This window comes from Acromyrmex echinatior, chromosome 14 (assembly GCF_024713525.1).
Source record: "Acromyrmex echinatior isolate Ae372 chromosome 14, ASM2471352v2, whole genome shotgun sequence".
Taxonomy (NCBI): domain Eukaryota; kingdom Metazoa; phylum Arthropoda; class Insecta; order Hymenoptera; family Formicidae; genus Acromyrmex; species Acromyrmex echinatior.
The window spans coordinates 9,568,041-9,587,685 of NC_141865.1; the positions used below are offsets into that span (position 1 = coordinate 9,568,041).

Sequence of the window (19,645 nt, forward strand, 5' to 3'; positions counted from 1 at the left end):
CTGACCGTTCCTGTTATAATGAATACTATAGAAAAAAATTAAAAGATTATTATAAATAATATAAATTATAACGACTAATCTATGCAATTTTTGCAAGAATTACATAGATTACATATTATGTAAGTTATGCTAAAAACATAATAAAAAATATCTTTTATATTTTTTTTCTATAATAATCTTCATGTTTTTATAAGAATAAATTTTAATGTCTACGATTGATTCGTCTTCTTTTTGCATTCATTCTTCGAATCAATAGCATGCCGATTATCATTAGAATTCCAAGCAGAGCAGTCAATATTGCCAGAACAGTAATCATTCCAGAACCAGGTTTGAATGTTACAATCTGTTTACTAGAAATACTTGCAATATTAATGGTCATTCTTTCTGCAGAATGTGAAAACTCGTCGCAAAAGATTTCTCCCTTCCATTTGTACCAATGAATCATCCTTTTGTTGGCTAATGCAGGTGGCTCAGCACATCTAAGTAATAACAAAATGTGAAAAATAAGATACATTGATGAATGCTATTTAATTCATTTATGTGAATTTTGCGACAAAAAATAAAAACAGATGGAGGAACAATTTCAAAATATAAAAATATTACTTTGTACATATATAATATGATTTTGTTACGAATAAATAGTAAATCAAATTAATTATTAACTTAATAATATTAATTTAATATATTGGAAAAAAGAAATTGTCATTAAATCCTTAATATATTTAAAATAGGTTCTAAAATATTCTATAATATTAACTTATATAAAATTACCTCAAATCTTCTAAAAGATTGGGATTCGTTATATAAAGCTTTGGAATTAATTCGTTCAACATCCATTGCAATGAACAATTACAAATAAATGGATTTCCTTGCAGATTAATGAGATATTTTAAATTTGAAACATTTTTATTGTAAACATTTATATTAAATAGTTTTGATGGTAAGTGAGTAAAACAATTATTGCTCAAATCTAGCTGAAAAATAAAAAAAAATTGTGCAATAAATATTTTTTTAAAAGAAACATTTTTATATAAAAAAACTTTTGTGTATGTAAAATACTAACAGAGCAAATATTCATATGTCGAAAAACATTTTCCTCAATCACATTCAATTTTTTATTACTCGAAATAGTTATATTGATACAACTATTTTTCTTCTCCTTTAACATTAGAAATGTTTCTTGATCAATTTTCTCAAACGTTTCCATAAATTTTACTTCAAATATTTCCAAATTTAATTCAGACCGAATTTTTATATCTTCCAAATGATTCCCACTGACTTTAAAAATTCTTAAACTTGGAAAATTTTTAATAGAAATAGTTTCAGGTATTATTGTTAAATTATTGAAGGATACATCTAACGTCTCTAAACTTTTTAGAAAAACTTCTGGAAAATCTGATAAGGAATTTCCACTGATATTTAATTTTTTTAATTCTTCCAATAAGGTCAAATTGTTACATATGTTAGAAATGCTATTGTTTTGAATGTTTAAAGTATGAATTGATGACTTTTGAAATGTTATAATACTGATAAGATTGTTTTCCGTGTAAAGTTCCAACAATGACAACGGAAGATTTTGGAAATTTAATGAGAGAAGCTGATTATTGTTCACGTGAAGAATCTTCAAATGTTGCATATAAAGTAAAGAATTGACTGGGAGAGTAGTAAATTTATTGAAGGAGAGATTTAAATATTCCAACTCCGGCATAACATCGAGGAAATTCTGTAAAATATTAAAGTATTAAGGTAAATGAACTTAATAAAAGTAATGTTATTAGGTGTTGGAATTAATTCGTAGCGTTTTACAAGTGATGGGAAGTACTTTCATTAATGTATTTTTTAATGCTCATGTGAAATAAATAACATTCTTTCATTAAAAAACGCTACGAATTAATTCCAACACCTAATAATATATTGCAATAATTACGTATAATTTTAATTATATTATTATATTACTATAATAAAGCATTACTATAATAAATTTCGCTAAAATTTTGTTTGCTATTAGAATTAAAATTAATCTTTTATTATTAAAATTACTGTATTACCAAATCAACAAGATTGTTGTGAGACACATCAAAGACTTTTAATTTTGTTGCGCTTTTTGAACTTTTTTCCAATTTGTTCAAACGATTATAACTCAAATTAAATTTGGAAAGGGAAGATTCTGTATTTAAGACAGAAATATCGAAATCCCAAAGTAAATTGCTAGAATAATCTAAATCTTCGAGTTCATTTAGGTTCTTAAGGATATCTGAATGTATATTATCCAATTTATTTTGAGACAAATCCAATCCTTTTAAATGTTTCAGATGTTTTAGTTCATTTAGAGGTAAAAGTACTATATTGTTCTTTGAAAGAATAAGTTTGTTTAATGGTCGATGCTTATCTAGAGTAAGAAGATCGAAGTTAAGAACGTCATTAGTTCCCAAGTGTCTGTCATGACAATCAATAATTGGTCCTACATCTGTAAGAATATGTAATATTACATTGATATTTATGATTTATATTCTTAGCGCATCTCTTATTACAAATCATATATTGTGATATATTATTATTTACGGTAACAATGATAATGACAAAAATGTATATTACTATGTATTTATTGATTTATTTATTGTCATTTATTAATTTATTAAATCTTCTAATTTTTTAAAAAGCTAATTTTTTATAACAATTAACTTTCACAATTAGCAGTAATGATATAATAACAAAAAGTATCGTATTTATTATTTTTTAATCGATTTCTTCTATTATTTCCTCCGCGGCGATAGATCTTATAATTTTTTTGTTTTGAAAAAAACTTACTTGAGGTAGAACATCCACAGGTTTCACATATATCGCACAAACATTCGTTGCATAGAAATAAAAGCGACAGTGCAATAATATTAAACATTATAAGATATCCGTACTGTGATTTTACACGCAGGCTATCACTAAATAGTATATATTTAATTATATATAGTAGATACACGCCTACTACAGCCGATCCCGATAACATATCTGATAAGTGTGTCAACCATGTGAGTAATATGAGATTACATACTACTCATTTTGCGGGAAATATAGGTGCAACAGATATCATTTAATTAATTATTGATATAACTAACAACTTCTTACAATTATGTAGAAACAATTTTAATTTTTTATATTATAAATTTTAATTCATTGACGTAAGAAATAAACTCAAATGTTATGTATATAAAGTCGAGACAATAAATGTGAATACAAAACAGCTTTTTAAGGTATCCACAAAAATAACAATCACAAATTGTCATATTCAATAATTACAATATTAATCACGTACATAAATTCAAAATACTTTCGCTATTAAATATAAGCCGTGTTCCGATATACACTTTCAGTACTAAAAATCTATAATATATTTAACGTAAACTATAGATTTTAATACTAACAATGTATACAACAGAACAAAATCATAGTAGAATGTCTATTTTATAGATATTCTTTTATTATGGCATCCGTCTCAAAACGATCGAATTTTTGTTTCAGATTTCGTAAATTTATCTTTTAGTTTAAGCAAAATGAAATTTGATTTTATTTTGACAAAGTATAATATCCTTATTTAGTTGTATGTAATTATTTAGTTGCAGTATTCCCGGTATTCATCTGAATGTGAAGATGAAGCAATTTATTTATCTGTAAAAATTGATTCTGTTATTGTAATAATATGATAGAAAAACAATACTAAATAAACAAATAAAGTAATAATAATAGAAAAAAAATTATAATTTGTCTATAAAATTAATGGAAAATTTGATAGCGAAAAATGAACAGTCTAATATAATATACAGGCAATTTCTTACAATAAATATTATAAAATTATCAGTTTATTGTTTATAGAAATTTATTATATTATTTTAAAAACAAACGAATATACATCCAACTTACTTGGACAATTGTAAAACAATTCTAGCATTTCTTAAAGAAATTTGTAAGCGTGGACTGCTTTTTTTTCACTTTTTCCATTTTAGTTTCTGTTTTTTTCTGCTCTTTTCTCTTTGTCTCTTCTTCTTTTTCTTCCTCATCTTCAGAACAACTTACATAAACATGTTCTTTCTTTGTTACAATATATTCGCCTTCTTTATAAGTTCTATTAATTAATTTCAACACTTTTCTTTTACCATTTTCATGTTTTACTTTTGGTGGAGAAGGACTCTTTGCTTTCATAGGAATTTCTGGTTCCATTTCAGGAACCGATTCCTCCATCTCTATATCACTTTGTATCTCTGAATCACTAGAATCAGTCTGCATAACAATTCTCTTCCGTTTCTTAGCAACTTCATTTGTTTCTTTACTTCTATTTCGTTTTTTTCCATGCGACTTCTTCTTTTCTTTAATTACTTTTTCTTCGGTAAATTCTTTTTTGGCATTATCATGTTTCTTTTCTGATGATATTACTTCTGCAGTAGATTTTGGAGGAGAAGGCAGTTTCCCAAAAAAATTATCCAAGCTTCCCTTTTTAGAATTATTTTGTGGGGATATTTTTTTATTAGTAGAATTGGTCATGGAATTTTTATTTTTCTCAGTTAAATTTTGAATTTTTTCTACAGAATCTTTGGAAAAATCTTTATCCTTCTGAACAAAACTTTTATCCTCTTCTGCAGTATTTTTTTCCTTTTTCATTGAATCTTTATCACTTTCTTGGAAAGATGATTTTAATTTTTCAGAACTCTTTGATTTTTCCACCATATTAAATAAATTATTAAATCCATTTTTCTTTGTTACCTTTGGATTCTTTTCTGCCTTTGACGAATTTGTCAAATTTGTAGATTTTAAATTTGTCACATTTTCGATTGTAACTTTTTTAGCAGTTGTACCCCAACGTAATAGTTGCATTTCTTCATCAGTTCGCTCTTTGCAGGCATCACATTTTATAGCACTATAAATTGTATCACCTGAACCAGAAGTGGCAAGTAATTCCAGGTCTGCAATTGGCTTGTGAACACTATAGACATGTTCCGAGATAATTTTACTGAATTTTTCTTTAGCTTCAGATAAATTGGATCCTTTAACAACTTCTACACGCATTCCTTTCTCCTTTAGATAACCTATCAATAAATATGTGCATTCTATGTCATTGTTGCTTTGATACTTTTGATAAAAGTTCCACAAGATTTGTTTTGCTATATTAACATGGATATGCAGCTCTTTGCTTAGCCATTTGTAGGTGACCTAAAAATATACATCACTGCATTATACATGATATAAAATAATAATAAATAAAATATTTATATAAAATATAATGCGGAATACATTATATATAAAAGGTTGCGATAAAATTACCAGCTTGTCATTGTCAAAAACATGACCAGCCAAGGTCTCTAAATGCTCATTCGATATTTCCGTATCCATTTTCCAACAATTCGTGTCTCAAATGATTGTTTATTAACAATCCACTCGTAGTTGAATTTCCACCAAACTTTTCTTCTCTATATATTAACCCCGCACTTCGAAATGATATAATTAGTAATAAATTTTCCCCTCAAACTTTCTACAAGGAAATCCGGGGAAATTGAATGAATAAACGTTATTGAGTAAATTGTAAGAATATTTGTTGAATTACAAAAGGCGGTAAGTCAAAAAATAAAACGTTTGTACGCGGTTATTCTTATGATGGTTAGGTTAGGCCGCCGCTGCCATCTTTTCCAATAGTACTGATTGGTTAGGTTGTCTACATTATGTGATCACAATACACCAGTTTTTTACTTTATTTGAAAACAAACTTCAAAATTTGTTTATCCATTACTTCATCTAATGATAAATTTTATTAAGTTTTAACATTTAAATTCATATTTCAACATTTAAAGAGAAAGAAAATTTAACAAAAAGAAAACACTGTATACTGGATTCACAAAGTTGGATTAAATATGTGCGAGTTTGGATAAGAACGCTTTTGCATTTAAAAGAATTACATATATAATCAGGTATATGTGAATAATTTTTTTTATTTACAACTTTATGTATTAGTTACATTACTTACATTTATTTATTTATACTATGAATATGATCATAGATGAAGGACATAAGGGAACGGAAATTATAATGTTGCACGCATATTTAACATCCTTCTTTTTAGCACATACTTTTCGATTTATTCTTTGCTATATTTTTCTTAACTTGTTCTAACACCGATGTATCCTTAAAAATGATATAATATATGTGAAACTCTTTATTATAATTAATATAAATAATGTGAGTGCAATATTTAATTTATATTAACGTATGTGATCGCATTTTTCTACTTACCATAACTGTAATAAGTAATGAGCAATCGTTTGTATGCATATATTGGACGGTACAAATACCATCACCATCGGAATTATTATCTCTTGTCATCATCCTGTTAAAATTGCTATCATTCGCTGATTCTATTAAATGGATAGGCACATTCCAAATTTTGCTTGCTCCTTTGATAAGGTTTACATTTTCCCGATAAAAATTGTAATCACGCACATTGTTAACCAGAATATTAACTGTGCAAACACAAACATTTATTAAAATTTATCCTATATATTTAAATTATTTAATTAGTGCATCAACTTGGCCAATTATCAACAAGATTTACCTTCTGGATTTGATTTTTTGCTCACGTTTGCCATGCAACTTCTAATCGCATTTGTTACATCTACGAGTTCACATATCCTTTCCTCCAACCTGATATCTCTCAGATGCTTGAACTAATGAAAGAAGAAATGAGAATAGAAAACAAAAATAAAGTATCTAACATGTATAATAACATTCAGATGAAAGAAAATTATATAGTAAAAAAATTGATAATATAAAGACTATTTTTTTCACATACTTCGTATGGCATAGGATAGGAAGTCTCAAGCAACGAGGCGACTGATAGAAATCCTGGTAGTCCCTTCTTGGCAAGTCTTACATACAAATCATCCGATAAATAGGGTGTTACAGGTGCGAGAATGCGTAATGATACTTCCAAGCATTTTGCAAGAGTATTGGAATGCCCAGCGGAATTACCGCTTCTAAACCCAAATTTTGTACCCTCCTATATTTAAAGAAAAATATTTCCTTAATTAAAATAAAGAATTACTTTTATTAGATAATTTAAAAAAATTAAGATTAATAAGAATAATCATATTAATATGTGATTTATATATTTAATTAATCTTATAATTAATATTGTAATTGAAATCTGAAAAGTTTTTCTTAACATTCTTACAAAATTCAGAAAATTTATAAAAATCTTAATTATTATTATTATATTAATTATTATTATATTATATTAAATAAAATTTATACAGCACATTTATAACATACCACATAGAAATCACAAAATTCATAATACAGAAATTGACGAATTGCGGTTATCGCTTTATGAAAGTTTCGTTCGACAAATGCATTATTTACTATTTCAACCATCCATGATAATCGACTGAGGATCCATCGATCTAGGTCATTCAGACTTTCCTTTTCTACATTTTCGTGTCGTTGTTGGTCCTCTTTTGTCATTAATAATACGTATTTGCTTGCCTGCCAGATCTTGTTACAAAAATACTTGCTTGTCCGACAATCATCCACATCAAAACTAATAGTATGATCTATAAGAGAAAAGTATCTATAAGAAAAAGAGACAAGAGTCTCTCTTTCTTAAGATTTAATGCGCTTACTCTTAATATTGCGTGCACATAATGATAATCTCAAGGCATCGGCACCGCAATCTGGTATTCCCATGGAGTACGTTTTTGTATTAACACGCAGCGTTCGCTGTAATTCTTCAGCGCTAAGAATACCTGCCGCGTGACTAAGTCTTGCTTGCTCGTTCAATTCCTACATTATAATTGTGTCTAAGATTAAATTTTTAAATAATAAAATTATAACACATCAAAAAAAAGCAATTTCAGTTTGTTGTTTAATTTTCAAATACAGAGATTAAGCATTTCTATATTATGATATATGTATAATTGGTGCAATTTTAAGAAATACTTACTTCGAAGGTACAACCATTGATAATATTTTCTGGCGAGATGACATTGCCGGAGCTCTTTGACATTTTCTTGCCATTGCCATCACACAAGACACCATGAAGTAAAACTTCCTATATGCATGCATAATTTATAATTATCAATTTAAGCACACTATAAAAAGAGATTGCTTCTTTTAATATTATTTTACAATAGTATACTTTAATGTGAATGGATTAGATTACTCAATATACTTACAATATAATATAATATAATATAATATAATATAGTATAATATATAGATATACAAGAATTATATCAAGATTCTGATAAAATATTGATAAAAAACAGACATGAATAATTTATTGTGCATATGGAATTATACTTTAAATGGCAAACGTTGTGTTAGTTCCAGACTTAACATCACCATTCTCGCCACCCAGAACATGAGAATATCATGGCCTGTTTCCATCAGTGTTAGCGGATAATGTCTTGCCATATCCTCCGTCTATAAATTTCGGTGATGTGTAAAAAAATATTCATAAAGTTACATGTAATAAAATGTGTATAGAGAAGAATATTAACGTTTTCCGGCCAGCCAAGCGTGGCAAATGGTACAACTGTCGAAGAAAACCATGTGTCGAGAACATCTGGATCCTGACGTAAATTCACTGTGTTTCCATATTTCTCTTGTGCAAGAGAATGTGCTTCTTCTTCGGATCGTGCGATTATCCACGAAGTGGTATTATTACTATCAGAGAATATATCATTATCATTATCTTTACCATTACCATGAATTATGGAATATGCCGGAATGCGATGTCCCCACCATAACTGTCTTGAAACACACCAGTCTCTAAAAAAAAAAAAAAGATTTTTAAAAGATAGATTAAATATTGCATTTTTTAAATTAATTTTGTTCATTCCTTTATTTATTCATCTATTTCATTATGTCTTTATCCATTTATTTATTAATTTATTTAATAATTAAACGCAATAATAATTTTACCTATATTTATGATTTTCGAGCCAATTGTACCACATTTGTTCGTAAATGCCGTCTTCATTTGGATAGATTTTCAATTCACCATTCGCCACGGCTTCGTACGCCCGCTTGGCCATTGCCGTACAGCGTAAGAACCACTGTTCTTTTGGCAAATACTCGATCACATCATGTGTGCGCGAACATAATGGCAATGTCATCCGATGATTATCTTCCACACCTTTCACCAAACCTCGTACGGATAGTTGGTCCATTAGTCTTTTCCGTGTGATGAATCTCGGCACTCCCTACAATCATTTATTATTAAATCGTAATAAAAAATTAATAAATATTGTATACGGAATCACACCTTGAATTCCTTGCATGCATCTGTCATGTTGCCACCTTCATCAATAACGCAAATAACTGGCAAGTCATGTCTTTTAGCGATGTTATAATCTAAGCGATCGTGTGCCGGTGTAATTTTCACTGCACCTATAAAACAAATAGTATTTATCACTCAAATAAAATAAACAAAAAAATAAAATAAATAGTAAGCCAATGAATAATCAAGTAAAAAATAAATATAGAATTAATTATAATAGATAAAATTTTTTTAATAATTTCTAGAAATCTACTTTTCTGTATTTTTTATTTCTGTATTTAATGTATATATAAATTCTAATTTGTCAATCTAATTTTTATAAATATTTACCAGTGCCAAACTCTCTCTTGACAGAAGAATCAGCTATGATGGGTATAAAAGTCTCTCTTATTGGATGGAAAACATATCGGCCAATATATCGCGAATATCTGTCATCGTTCGGATGCACAGCAATTGCTACATCTCCAAAAATTGTTTCAGGCCTAGTCGTTGCAACTATCAGTTCTTCCTCTGTGAAATAAAAGAAATAAAATTTACTACTATTAAAAAGCTAAAACTAAAAAAAGTAGATTTTTTTTTAGAAAATCTTGATTATTTTTTTCTTTATATATATATATATATATATATATATATATATATATATACATATATACACAAACATATTTTATATTTACTTGAATCTTTGATTGGATAGGCCAATTTGATCAACTGGCCGACAGTGATCTTGCTATTGTAGCCAGGTAATTGGAGCCGCGTCTTGCCATTCACGATAAAATCCTCGACTTCGATATCTGAGATTGTGCTGCGTAGCGCTGGTGACCAATTAACAAGATCTCTGGCTCTGTATAATAGATTTCTCTCATGTAGCCGTACAAACGTTTCAATCACTGCTGTACTGTGATTCTAGAGAACACAAATGAAAATTCAATATTAATATTCAATATTAATAATAATATTGTAACAAGTATAATATTATAACAATAATATTATAACAAGTATAGAACAAATATAATAGTAACAATAGATATTATAAATAGCAACAAAAAAGTATTACTTCATCAATGGTAAAGTATTCTCTGTCCCAATCAAGCGTAGCGCCGAGGGCTTTCAATTGCTGTTTGATAATTGCAGCCTTCTCCGCCTTCCACTGCCAGATCAATTGTGTAAACTCGTCACGACCCATGTCATATCGTGTAATGTTGCGTGTATGTTGTAATGTACGTTCTACTATGGCCTGTGTTGCAATCCCTGCATGGTCCAGACCTGGTATCCACAATACTGGATGTCCCTTCATTCTGTGCCTGTATGCATGTGCGTGAGCAGTAGAGAGAAAAATCTATAATATAACGGTAAATTTATCTATAGTAAATAAACATAACGTAATAAAAACTGCATATGATGCTAATAAGCATGTCAAATACATATTTGTATTGCATATTTTATTTTTTTCTATTTTTACTATATTTCTATTCCATATAGTAAACATTCTATATGGAATATATATAATAAGTATACCATATAGTAAATAATTTGATAATAAAAATTCTAATTATAAAGTATATATTATATTATTATATACTAGATACTCTAGACTCTAAATTCTAAAACTATTATAGGCGAATTATATGTATCCATCTCATGTTGTTATATATCTACATATACTGCTATAATATATATATATATATATATATATATATACATACTATTGTACTATTATATTATTGTATTGTATTACTACTTAATATACTTTTGCTAACCATCTTGCCAAAACATCTTGGATTATAACAGTAAGTGCGTGACCTAGATGTAATATTCCTGTAATATTAGGTGGTGGTAAGACCATACTAAAAGATTCTTTGGTTTCTTTTTCCTCTTGAGTACTATTGCTTGTCCTCCTTGTTATCCTGGATGATGCAAAGTATTTATTACGTTGCCAGGTATCATACCAGCCATTTTCCACATCTTTCGGTTTAAAAATTGCAGGAAAATCTATAACGTAAAGAATAATATAGTAATGTTTAGAATAATACAATAAGAAGCACATTTTATATTCCTTTTCTTATTAATTTTCAATTGATAATTTTTAGTTAATTCATTTGCTGCAGATTGTAATGTATGTGAATCTGTATAAAAAAGAAGAATGAGATAACGCAAAAATACCTGCTAGTCTTTTATAGTTACATAATTCAGTTGTAGTTGCAGTAGACGTGTAATAACGTAATGTTCGATAACAAAAATTTACGTGTAGAAAGGGATGATCGAACAATATATATTTCATTATTATTAGATAAACTCTGTTTCATAGGAATTTTAATAAAATTATAGATAACACGGAACTTGCGTTTTTTAAATAATTTATTGGCCAATTAATTATAATGGCGCGCGCGTGATCTAATACAATATCTTAACAATTAAGATCTAACAATAACTTAACCTCAAATTCTCTTGCATCTGCTATTGTGCTATTTCAGCACTTTCAGCAGTCTCAGCTCTGGTATCAGGTGTAGGTAACAATTAATAAAAAATTAAAATTCTTAAAATTATTTATTTTTTTATTACTTTTATATGGTTTTCTAATTTTGTTTTTCTAATAATTTGTTAATTTTTTAGTATTTAAACTTCCACAAAATTTAGCAAAATATTTATAGTCAGTCAATAATATATGTGTAATTTATCGATTGTTAATATTACTAACAGAGAAAAACCTCTCTGCAGGTAATTACCTGACGACTGTAGAACTATGTCGACATTAAAACATTTTTTAATTTTCCATTTTATATATATATATATAAGGAAATAGAATGTAAAGGAATATTTACAAAAACAAATAACTCATTTTATATAATACATGTTTTATTATATTCTTAAAAAAAAAATGGAAAATATATATTAATTAATATAATATATATTTAATAATCACATACAGTACATTATTGGAATGTTTTCTCCATTTTTTAAAGATATATATATATATATATATATATATAAAATTAATAACTAAATTCACACAATTAGTTAAAGAAAAAAATAAAATATAGAAATTCGTCCATACTTCGACGAAGTGACTGCATGACAACAGAAACGATGTCTTAATAAGTGTAAATGTTCTTTCAAGAGAACTGACATGGAAAAATAACAAAACTGAATGTTATCTGTGTAAAATAGAGACAACAAATGTAAACAAACTTTTTTATATATTCATAATATCACAAATTATCTGTCTCGCGCGTGCGCGTGCTAAAAACTATTATTATTGTACATAAACATAAAATACTTCAAATATTAAATATAATAGATTGTTTCTATTTTATGAATATCCTTTTATCCTGAGACAGCATTTCTTTAAACCAGAATTGTTCTCAACATTCGATACATGTATAATTGTTATATATAATCCATAGAATGAAGCGAGTAAAAAAATAATATGCAAAAACATTTTTTTTGTATTTTGAAATAGGATTGGAGATTAACGAAAGTCCAAATTAAAAAAAATTATATTGCAATCTCTTAATATGATTGACGGCGCAACAGTTTCTCATTCTCTGCATGTTGGTCTGAATAAAGATGATTGCGTAGCTGCAATAGGCCAAACGTTTCCGTTTCACATAATTTACAAAAAGCAGCCACGTTTCCCACTACATTTGCATCTCTTAAGAAAAAAGAAAGAAAATATATAAAATTCTAATAATATACATAAAAATACAAATATCTACGTACTCATAGGCAAGATTCTGTAATTGTGACAGATGCTTCAGCATTTCCTCCATCTGTTCATTTATTTCACGTAATTCCAACGCCTTATGTAGCGGATATATGTCGCCTTTTCTCACATTTTCTCGAACGGATGGCAAAAAATGTGGTCCGTTATAGCGATTCCACTTATCGCTAAGTTGATCGACCTCGTCATCTTCTGGATTTCGTGATTGTCTTTGTTTCTCTTTTAGTTCAAGTAAGATGTTTTTAATTTTATTTTGATAAAGTATAATATTCTCATCACTAGAGTTATCTAGTTGCATTGCAGTATTCATCCAGTGGCGTAATTTATTTATCTGTGAAAATTGATTATCCACTATTATCATTTTACTATTGTAATAATAATTGAAAAAGATAATTATAATCTGTCTATAAAGTTAATGAAGAGTTTGATATCGATAGCGGAAAATGAACGGAAACAATCTAACATAATATACAAGCAATCATATGACAAATTATGAATTATTGGATTATTGTTTATAGAGATGATAATACCTCTTTCACATCATCTATCGTGATTTCAACGTCAAATTGAATTTCTATGTCATGATCGGGAAATATAGCCCGATTAGTGAAATTATCCTTCGGACCCAAACCGCATAAAGCCCCTGTATAATAAGTCCTCCGAGAATTACATCTCAATTCCATACGCGGTGCAAAACTCAGCGTGAGCAGTGCTGCAAGTCCAGGAATATTTGGCAAGAAAGTGGTATTTCTCAGTGTTAGATAATTTTTATTCGACTGTGTAGTGCTTTGGGCAATTAAAAGACGTCTTGATTGATTAAGATCATCATCCAAAAGGACAGAATTGACGGACTTCATATCTACATTTATCTTTTTCATTCTTTCACCTAACGTCAACTGAATCAATTCCATTTCTAAGGGAGAAAATGGACCTTGGAGATTTACGCTGGAGGTGCAATCTTCTTCTTTAGGTGGTTTAGGGTACTAGTATGATGGTAAAAATTAATTTTTTTTTGTATACGTAATGTTAATTTATATATCGATTTAAAGTTATAAATTAAATTTTTATACGAAATTCAAATAATATACTTACTTCTATTAATTCATGCTTGTCATATTGTTTCTCTTCGTAAAACTGTTTCTCTTCTATCGACATTGCATTAATATTACTAATATTTGCTCTTAATTCATGATTATGCTGTGACACATAATTTTCTTCTCTCTTTATAGCATATCCTTTCTCAATTAAAGCTTCATTAACATTAAAGCTCTCCTCTTTCTCATTAACAACAATCAATTCTAAATTAATAATGCTATCAACAATAGAATAAATTTTTCCTAATATCTTCTTGGTTTTCTTAATTTGTGTCAAAAAATAATTTTTCGATCTTTCCGACCATTGGCCGTGAAGATTGTGTCGATTCGAAGGTCGCAAAAAAGCCAAATTGCAACGAAATGCTAAAGGAGGAATTGCTAAAATTGTAGTACTATCAATTTTCCTTAGATCACTAAATCGTATTCTAGAGAAACGACCGTAATCGATAAATAAAATATCGACCAGTTCTCCGATTTCTGAAATATATTCCTTGATTACAGCACGATGATAAACTAAAGAATCATTCTCTTCTACGGGAGCAGCAATTATGGTCGAGATTTTTGGGATAGAAAGCAATTTTTTCAAGGGGCGTTTATTGAGTATTTCTTCTATAACTCGTAATTCATTATGAGTAGTATCATCATCAAGAATTGCCCAGAAAGATCCAGGGCTAATGATCTAAAAAAAAAATACATACAATTTAAAAAGAATATATATATATATATATATATAAATAATTTAAAAGAATAAATACATCTTTAATATACGAACATTATTTTTTATTAATTTATAAAACAAAAGAAACTTACATTTTGTATAAACAGAGGTATAAAAGTTACATCAAGACCTGGCAAATTTGATCTGATTTTAGGAACATTATTCTCTAGCTTTTTAAAATTTTTGTGAAAAAAAACATTCTGCTCAAATTTATGGAAATTATAACGTTTCGCCTTCTCATTTGCCTCTTTTATGTTCAACAATTTTATTTGGATTGGAACGTTGCACTGCCTCATCATGATAGCCTGACAAATAAATATATTACTAATATATTAATTAATAATTATCTTGTTTTATAATCAATATCTTACAATATTTATATTATATTTTTTTTATAATTATATTCTTCTACATGTGTTTTTACATAAAATTTAATTTACATAATATTACAATTCGATTTAATTACAGATATTAGAGAGAGAGAGAGAGAGATATAGATATAAAATATAAGATGTAAGACAGATATAAGATTCGTTCATGTTGCTTATATAATAGCAATAAATGCAAGCAATAAATTGATAATTACCTGATAAACAAACTCTGATATATTTTGAAGACTATCATCAGCGGTTTCCTTTTCGTGAAAATGCACATAAACACGTTGCGATCCATCAAAAGATATTTCTATTTGCTTTTCTAGAATTCCTTGATGTTTGGCAAAAACCTCCTGAAATCTTTTGGCGTATAAATATCCAGGCTGTTTCATTGGCCAACCCCTTAAATAGATTGTTTTCATAGGATCCAAAGAGTTCAAGGTCATTGTGATATTTTCTTTATAAATTTCTCGATTTTGTAAACGTTTAATAAAATAATTGGGGTAGAAAGCTCCAGCAAGAGCAACTTGAAGCACGAAATCACGATTTGCGCCTAGAAATAGAATGGAAAAATATAATTAAAAATAATTATAGAATAAAAGAATATAAATAAAAATCACATCATTTAATAAATGACTTAAAAAAACCTAAATGTTAAATAATTAATAATTTACCTTGCCAGATGACTTTATTTACTCCTATACTCTCTTTAATTCCAAACTTCTGCAATCTAATGGTGATATCGGTCACCAGAGCATCTAATTCACGCAAGGCTCTTGTCTGGAATCCATTTCTCTGGGCCCATTGTCTCTCGGCTTGATAAGAATTTATCCGCCGATTTGCTTTTTCATTCTGCCACATCTTGTAAACATTTAAAGTGGCAATGCAGTCACTATCAGAACCGTAGGCCCATTTTTTTCGCGTCGTATAGGAAGAAACAGTGGGATGGCATTGCTCCAAAGAGAAAACATCCTTAATAGCCATGCTGGCTCCCAGAATAATAGCATTTCGTAAGACTCCGAAAATGTGCCCCAACATAATCAATTTCGAAATTCGAATGTCGAGCGGAAGAGTCGCCATTACTCTGCCGAGATCGGTTAAATTTCCGTCAAACATTTGAAAAGAGTCGCCTTCGTCTACTAAGGCTCCGACTTCTTTTAAGCTCAAAATGGTATTTGCCAAATTGGAGAGAGTAGGTGGATCAAGAGAATGTGAAAGAAGAACACGTGGCTCGTCGAGATCAAGGATTTTGGCTCGTAGGACAACATTGGCGAGTGGGGCGCGAAGTATTTCTGGTACGCAGTAGTCATCCAAAATATTCTGTAAATTTTATGAGAAAGCAATTAATAAGTATTACACAGAAAAAATTTAATACATACATGAACTTTGATAAATTATATGTGTATATATCACTTGTAGATCTTAAAAAAAGTACTATATACATTGAGATATAAATAAAATTATAGTAAAATTATCCTTTATATTACTTATTAACTATTAAATTTCATTAAACATACGATTTAGAATTTTATTTATAAGTTTTGTCTTATACTTCAATAGTAGTGTAATATTATATGCTTATAAAATGTAACTTACGTCAAAAAATGCTTTTGGTACTAATCTATACACTCTGCCATCCATTACACGACCCGTGCGACCAGCTCGTTGTATACAATTTGTTTTACTCGCCCAACATAGTTGCAAACTTTGATAATGAGTTGTGGGATCAAATGTCAGCAGTTTTGTAAGACAAAAATCTATCACTATATAAATTATACATCTTAATTAATCACTTTCTTTCACTTTATCAATAGTCAAAATACTATAAAAATAATAACGTTCATTTATATTATAGTTTATTATATATTTTTACATATTATTTTATATTTAATACTTCTCTCTCTCTCTCTCTCTCTCTCTCTCTCTCTCTCTCTCTATCTCCAATTAAATGGTTTCATTGTCTCAAGAATTATAATAACGTATAATTTATAAAAAATGCATATTTACCATATTTTACATCTGGTACAGTAATACTGCTTTCAGCAATATTTGTGGAAAGTATAATGCGTCTGTAACCTTCCAGTGGTTTTTGAAAAACTCGATGCTGCTCGTGATCGTCAGAAACCAATGAATGCAAAATCGTTAGGTCCCATAATTTATTCTGATGATAAGTTGACGACAAGTAATTATATAATTCTTCAATTTCATAAATTCCTGGTAAAAATATGAGAACGGCATGTCTCTGAGATGAATTTAAATCTTTTTCGTTATCATTTATATCAATTTCATCTAGAGCGTTGATAATAAGTGAACAAAAATTGAACATTTCTTGAGTGATCTTTGGTTCCATGACAGATACTTCTGGTATCTATAAAATACAAATTTATTATATACTTATACTTTATGTACATATCTTTGTTAATAAAAATTTGAAACTTCTAATATTAATAGATAATTTTTATTTAATACTAAAATAACAATAATATATCATATAATACACCAAATCATACATTGTAAATAAGTATTTTTCGTAATCTGTACTCACACTTCCTAAATTCTTGATCTCATCCAAATAATATGTACGAATCTCAAAATTTTTCTTTCGAGGAATTTTGAGAATAGGCGCCGGAATTAATTCATTTTCTACTATTGAAGAAAAATATTTTGCAAATTTTATTACATTAATTGTTGCTGACATGAGAATAACTTTGACTTGTCCAGAATTTGTTTGCAATAATTTTTTAACAACTAGTAGAAGAAAATCCAAATTTTGATCGCGTTCATGAATTTCGTCTAATATAACATGAGTATAGTCCAACATGTGTTTATTGTGAATCAAATGTTGAAGGAGAATTTCAGTGGTGCAATAAGTTAGACGGGTTTCATGTGAGGTTTCCTTTTGCATACCCACCTGATAGCCTACAAGGCTACCAAGACTCCAATTTCCTTCTTGGCTCACTCTTTTGGCAATACTTATAGCAGCAATTCGTCTTGGTTGCGTAACTATATTAACATTGTAATTTTTTAAATAATTTTATGTATACTATAATTTTTTATCATGATATTAATAAATAAAAGATAAACCTATAATATTGCAATTGAGTCTCTTCTTAATATTAGCATCAAGAATGAATTGTGGAATCTGAGTGGTCTTTCCACAGCCAGTTGGCCCTTGAATGATGACTACCGAATTTGTCTCAATTATTGAGATTATCTTATCCTTCATAGACAGAATAGATAAATCATTAGATTTTGGATTGTAAGTAAAACTGCATTCTCGATAGACTTTAGCCAAATCTTCTACATAAAGACTTTGCAGACTGTCTTCTAATTCTTCTGTTATATTTGCATTACATTTTTTTCTATTTTTATCTCTTTGGTTCATATACTAGAATGAATATAGAAACATAACAGATGACACAATTCCTCTTCTTGTATTCTTTTAGGATAAACATCTTTTTAAGTACCAATTTACATTCATAATAATATATATAACTAAATAAAATATATATAATTTTAAATACAAATTGACTATAAAAAATTATATGTGTGATGAATGATCCTTTTACCCTTAAATACTCCTCGGCTTCTACTTCTGTGTAATCTTTCACATAAGTTTCCTCCATGGATTGAATAGATATCAAATGATTGTCCTTTCCACCTGAGAAATTCATAGTTTTAAAAATTGATTACTTCTACAGGTTTATACTAATCAATAATCTGTACAAAATCTATAAAAAATGATGTTACAATAATATCATAATTAAATAATTAAACAATGTATTAAATTACTTGTGCAGAATTACAATACCGTTCAAAGAGAGAGTTATTATTATTATTCATGCTATTGCTAAGTTTCATTGCTTCAATTATCGATAAGAGAATAAGGCCTGATAAATCTTACATTCAATAGAAGCCTGCTTGGACAGTGGACTACAAAACATCCACACACTTATTTAATAATAACCGACTAAATGCAAATACTTTATTACCGCGATTGAATAGAGGGATGCTTTCCAGTAACGATAATAGTCAGACATGTGTACAGTGTTCACACAGTGAATTGTTTCATCCTTATTTAACGTAAGCAAACAACAAAGATGTAATAAGCGAGTTCAAATGGCAAAGCGGCTAGGCATGCTTATTGAGCGATTGTATATGATTGATTGTTATCTATAGATCCATCTTGAACTCTAATGATTCATTGGCTGCGTTCAGCGGACTCAACAGTAATGTATTCTTCCAGATCTAAAATGCTGATTGGATAATCTGAAAGAATACACCAATAATAGCGAGCGCTAACTCAATATTGAGTTCGCTGAACGTAGCCATTGGGCGCATTCAGTGGACAAAATAAGTCACATGATAGAAATTGATGAATATCAAGTGGAAATTTTGATCTTGATTTATTTTGCTGAAAATGAG

General features: G+C 28.5%; 4 protein-coding genes across 10 annotated transcripts; all 4 read right to left on the bottom strand.

Moving 5' to 3' along the window:
- Window positions 1-117: 117 nt before the first annotated feature.
- On the bottom strand, window positions 118-3,001 carry LOC105148905 (uncharacterized). Its single transcript, XM_087413209.1, has 5 exons — window positions 2,809-3,001; window positions 2,049-2,467; window positions 1,064-1,723; window positions 772-974; window positions 118-479 (listed from the first exon to the last, which is right to left on the bottom strand). Exons 1-5 carry the CDS (start codon window positions 2,999-3,001, stop codon window positions 203-205), a joined length of 1,752 nt encoding a protein of 583 aa, XP_087269335.1. The 3' UTR covers window positions 118-202.
- Window positions 3,002-3,113: 112 nt separating this feature from the next.
- On the bottom strand, window positions 3,114-5,677 carry LOC105148906 (uncharacterized). Of its 2 annotated transcripts, none has more exons than XM_011060941.2 (3): window positions 5,278-5,677; window positions 3,913-5,196; window positions 3,114-3,660 (listed from the first exon to the last, which is right to left on the bottom strand). In XM_011060941.2, exons 1-2 carry the CDS (start codon window positions 5,374-5,376, stop codon window positions 3,934-3,936), a joined length of 1,362 nt encoding a protein of 453 aa, XP_011059243.2. In that variant the 5' UTR covers window positions 5,377-5,677; the 3' UTR covers window positions 3,114-3,660; window positions 3,913-3,933. The 2 variants fall into 2 exon arrangements, with proteins under 2 accessions (XP_011059243.2, XP_087269336.1); XM_087413210.1 differs by having other exon boundaries at window positions 5,308-5,675.
- A 274-nt stretch (window positions 5,678-5,951) lies between these two features.
- Window positions 5,952-11,836, bottom strand: ValRS-m (Valyl-tRNA synthetase, mitochondrial). 3 transcript variants are annotated; one of them, XM_087413206.1, is made up of 16 exons: window positions 11,751-11,836; window positions 11,074-11,305; window positions 10,371-10,617; window positions 9,991-10,219; window positions 9,647-9,826; window positions 9,302-9,426; window positions 8,959-9,239; window positions 8,535-8,805; window positions 8,335-8,457; window positions 7,976-8,083; window positions 7,656-7,815; window positions 7,306-7,586; window positions 6,827-7,033; window positions 6,590-6,701; window positions 6,271-6,497; window positions 5,952-6,162 (listed from the first exon to the last, which is right to left on the bottom strand). In XM_087413206.1, the coding sequence occupies exons 2-16, from the start codon at window positions 11,157-11,159 to the stop codon at window positions 6,097-6,099; spliced, it is 2,703 nt and encodes a 900-aa protein (XP_087269332.1). In that variant the 5' UTR covers window positions 11,160-11,305; window positions 11,751-11,836; the 3' UTR covers window positions 5,952-6,096. The 3 variants fall into 3 exon arrangements, with proteins under 3 accessions (XP_087269332.1, XP_087269333.1, XP_087269331.1); XM_087413207.1 differs by having other exon boundaries at window positions 10,371-10,652; XM_087413205.1 differs by having other exon boundaries at window positions 11,477-11,765.
- Window positions 11,837-12,798: 962 nt separating this feature from the next.
- On the bottom strand, window positions 12,799-19,451 carry LOC105148908 (putative ATP-dependent RNA helicase spindle-E). Of its 4 annotated transcripts, none has more exons than XM_087413201.1 (13): window positions 19,125-19,451; window positions 18,790-18,881; window positions 18,305-18,608; window positions 17,766-18,223; window positions 17,228-17,588; window positions 16,817-16,983; window positions 15,895-16,540; window positions 15,433-15,773; window positions 14,939-15,151; window positions 14,127-14,807; window positions 13,565-14,017; window positions 13,034-13,365; window positions 12,799-12,965 (listed from the first exon to the last, which is right to left on the bottom strand). In XM_087413201.1, the coding sequence occupies exons 1-13, from the start codon at window positions 19,162-19,164 to the stop codon at window positions 12,824-12,826; spliced, it is 4,230 nt and encodes a 1,409-aa protein (XP_087269327.1). In that variant the 5' UTR covers window positions 19,165-19,451; the 3' UTR covers window positions 12,799-12,823. The 4 variants fall into 4 exon arrangements, with proteins under 4 accessions (XP_087269327.1, XP_087269329.1, XP_087269330.1 ...); XM_087413203.1 differs by having other exon boundaries at window positions 19,213-19,449; XM_087413204.1 differs by lacking the exon at window positions 18,305-18,608 and having other exon boundaries at window positions 19,125-19,450.
- Between the last annotated feature and the right edge of the window lie 194 nt (window positions 19,452-19,645).